Source organism: Phocoena phocoena, chromosome 1 (genome assembly GCF_963924675.1).
Source record: "Phocoena phocoena chromosome 1, mPhoPho1.1, whole genome shotgun sequence".
NCBI classification, from domain to species: domain Eukaryota; kingdom Metazoa; phylum Chordata; class Mammalia; order Artiodactyla; family Phocoenidae; genus Phocoena; species Phocoena phocoena.
The window spans coordinates 78,161,405-78,164,875 of NC_089219.1; the positions used below are offsets into that span (position 1 = coordinate 78,161,405).

General features: G+C 37.8%; 1 protein-coding gene across 1 annotated transcript; it reads right to left on the reverse strand.

Moving 5' to 3' along the window:
* Window positions 1-1,680: 1,680 nt before the first annotated feature.
* LOC136130787 (small nuclear ribonucleoprotein E-like) lies at window positions 1,681-1,920 on the reverse strand. Its single transcript, XM_065887352.1, has one exon. The coding sequence runs from the start codon at window positions 1,918-1,920 to the stop codon at window positions 1,681-1,683; it is 240 nt and encodes a 79-aa protein (XP_065743424.1).
* Between the last annotated feature and the right edge of the window lie 1,551 nt (window positions 1,921-3,471).

The window sequence follows — 3,471 nt, forward strand, 5'->3', positions numbered from 1 at the left end:
GTTAGTTTAATCAATACCCTCCTACTACATCATTAGGGTGGAAAGAAATGAATTTTACTGGAGGTCCAGCAAGGTCTTAGCTTGGGAGCAGGTGGTTACTGAGATACATACCTGATGATGTGGTCATCTGTGATTGGGACACTCAATCTAAATCCCTTTTTGGATAAACCCTTGATTTTCCCCTTTTGCACTTGCTGTACCTATTCAACTTCCAACTGTACTTTCTCTCAGTAATATGAAGAAAAGCTGGATGGACCAGCTCATTGATTAAAACACCAGTTCTCTCTCTTGTCATCTGAGGCACTTACTTATTTCACATCTAGTTCCCAGGCACCTTCGACATAAAAGCTCCTTCTGTTTCAACTCTTTCCTGATACCCCTCCCCCAGAGTCACTCGCCTTTTTTCTTACCCATCCCAACTGTGGGATCTCCGTCCACCAACTTGGTCAAACTGAAACACCAGCTTTTCCCCCTCCCTCATCCAGCACATCTTAATTAGTTACTATGTTTGATTCTATTTAAGTAATATTTTTTTTAACATATTACCTCCCCTCGACTCCTACATGCATTTTCTAGTTGGGATTCTTTTAATCTCTTACCTGAACTATCCTTCTACTTAGTGTCTCTGTCTCTGCCTCCAGTCCTGCCATGTTCATATACATCTTCCGTCTGTCCCCAGGGTGATATATCGAAAATGTAAATGTGACCTTGTCATTACCCTGTATAAGACAATGGTTTCCCATTACTTTCACTATGTATTCTAACCTGGATCCTGCCTGCTCTCTTCTTACCTCTCACCATTTTGGACATAGTTATTAAAGTTCCAGGAAGATTAAACCACATGTGGTTCAGTCTCTGAAACATATTTCTTCCTGCTCCTATTCCTTACTCATGCTATTTTCTCTGCCTAGTATAGCTTCCCACCACTTCTTCCCTAGCTAACTTTGACTATACCTGCTTGGGTGTCATCTTTCCTAAGGGGTATGCTCTGACTACCCCTAGACTTGACCAAGTGATTCAATTCTACGACCCTAGAGAATTCTGTACCCCATCACATTCTAGTATTACAAAGCCAAATTTGAAGTAGACACATCAACACACTGCCTATGCTATGTCTCCTTGTGTAGCCTTTAATGAACTATTAGACTTGATTTTACCATGTGACTTTACCCTCTTGTTACAGCTGATTAAACCAGGGGTAGGTACAGAGTGTCAAAGGGCAGCCATGGCTGCTTTAAAAAACATGGGCTGAACAAATTCTATCATGTTTGTAAGTATTTTGTACTGAGGAATACAGAGAAAACATAAGAAATGTGGGCAATTTCTGAAAACCCATTATGTAGAGAAAAATAATGACTGATCCCTCACAAGAAAAGTATTTTTGCCACACCACACAGCATGTGGGATCTTAGTTCCCCAGTCAGGGATCAAACTTGCGTCCCCTGCATTGGAAGCATGGAGTCTTAACCACTGGACCACCAGGGAAGTCCCAAGAAGGTTTTGTTTTGTTTTGTTTTGTTTTTTAAATAAAAACAATCCCACAGCATTTATTGTCATCTGGTAATAACATAAAGGTGAGCAAAACAATATGAATAAATGCTTTAGAAATACACTTCTAACAAAGCACACCTAAAAAAGCTGTATTGCTTTCTCAACAATTTCTCACTTCATTGATCATTTCTAGTTGGAGACACTTTGGAGCAGAGTAATGTTATCTCCTTTTAGCATGATCTGACCCAGTTGTTTTCTTGACTTTGTTTTAGAATGAATCTCTTCTGCATCATCTAATACGAGGTTCATATACTCATCAAAACCAATGATACAGCCCTCTATCCACATATTCACTTGCTCATAAAGCCACACCTGAATCCAAGATCTGTTTTGCAAGTATCTGAAGATGAGATTGATTGGCTGCACCATCACCTTCTGCACCTTCTGGCCCTGGCCCCGGGTACGCCATGGTGGAAGCTCACCCCAAGAAGTTTTAAGTGAGCAGAAACCACACGTAAGCAGAAGGTATGCAATAGAGAAGTAAAGAGAGCCTGGTGAAGACTTGTGAAGCCCCACTCTGAAATGAGTGAAATCCCCAGGGCCACCTGCATCCAGAACCACCTTTCAATTCTTGCTCTCTGAAGTCAAGAGGCTCAGCTTTCCCTGAGCTTATCTTGTGTGCTTATCTTCTTATAATAATCTTTCTAATACATGAAGATGTATGAGCTGAGTCTTAGTTCTAGTAAGTAAAGGAGTCTAATCAAAACAGCACTGAATTTTCCTCTGTCCTCATTGGTCTTTACCACTAGATTATATGCTTCCCAAGGTCAAAGAACAGATATAGCATCTGGAACATAGTAAGTAGTAAAGAGAATAGACATTGAAATTCATGAATGAGAAGCCAGATAGAAGGCGTGGAGGGCAGGTGATAGGCATCTGTTGCCAGTAAACGTACATTAACTATAAGGAAATTTATATAAAACAATAAGAGAGTATACTCGTCTCATCAATTACTTAAAGATACTTTATTTTTAAGTGATTATTATGCAAGGGAAATTTTTCCATACTACTCTCTACCTTGTAAAATATGGTACTTGAAATTTGATGCTATATATAATTTTATAGGTTAAATAAACAAGGACTTAATGATCACCTACTATGTGCTTAGCACATTGCTACATGCTATGAAAGATGCTAAAATATATAAATGCAAAATTCCTGTTCTTGAGACCCTTATTTTCAGCATCTGTTCTTTATAAATCTTCATTATCACCCTATTCCCTGATTTTTACCAACTATTTTGAAACTAATTTAATTATCCTATAATTTGCTCATAGAAGCTTTCTAAAAAATGGAGTATTTTTTAAATGCCACAAGTTCTAGCTTCTTGCTCCAGTTAATCTAGTAAAGGCACAGTGAAATATTATCAACAATAGACTTCATTTTTTTGACTACTTCAGCCACAATAAAGAGATTATGAAAATTCTAAATGCCTTGCAACTTAAAGTATATAAACTCTATTTTTCAAATGATATGAATAGCTGGAAGAATCAGCTAAGAGTAAAGGCAAGCAGGGAATTGTAGAATAAAACTTTCATAAAGTCTCCGAGATGTCTGGCGAGGAAGTCTCAGGGCTGACTGTTAGGATGATTTAAAACCGTAAACACCATTTTGTTGACACAAAATTCTTTTATATATTTTCAATATATAAATCGTGAGCTCTTCTAAAGGAAACACAGTTTTTCACAGCGAAAACAAAGCAAAAAGCCTCTAACTCGTATTACATTTTAAGCACTAGATAACTTTGTTAGCAGGTAACCAAGTTTATGAAATCATGTTTATGAAATCATGTAAGTCAGCATTCTGTGAATCCGTGTGGCTGGAAGTAACTCCCAAGCAGACTTTCTATTGACACGTATCTAACCATTTTCACATTTAATATTTTTCCTTATGGTTGTGAATGTGCCTCAAAAATATGGA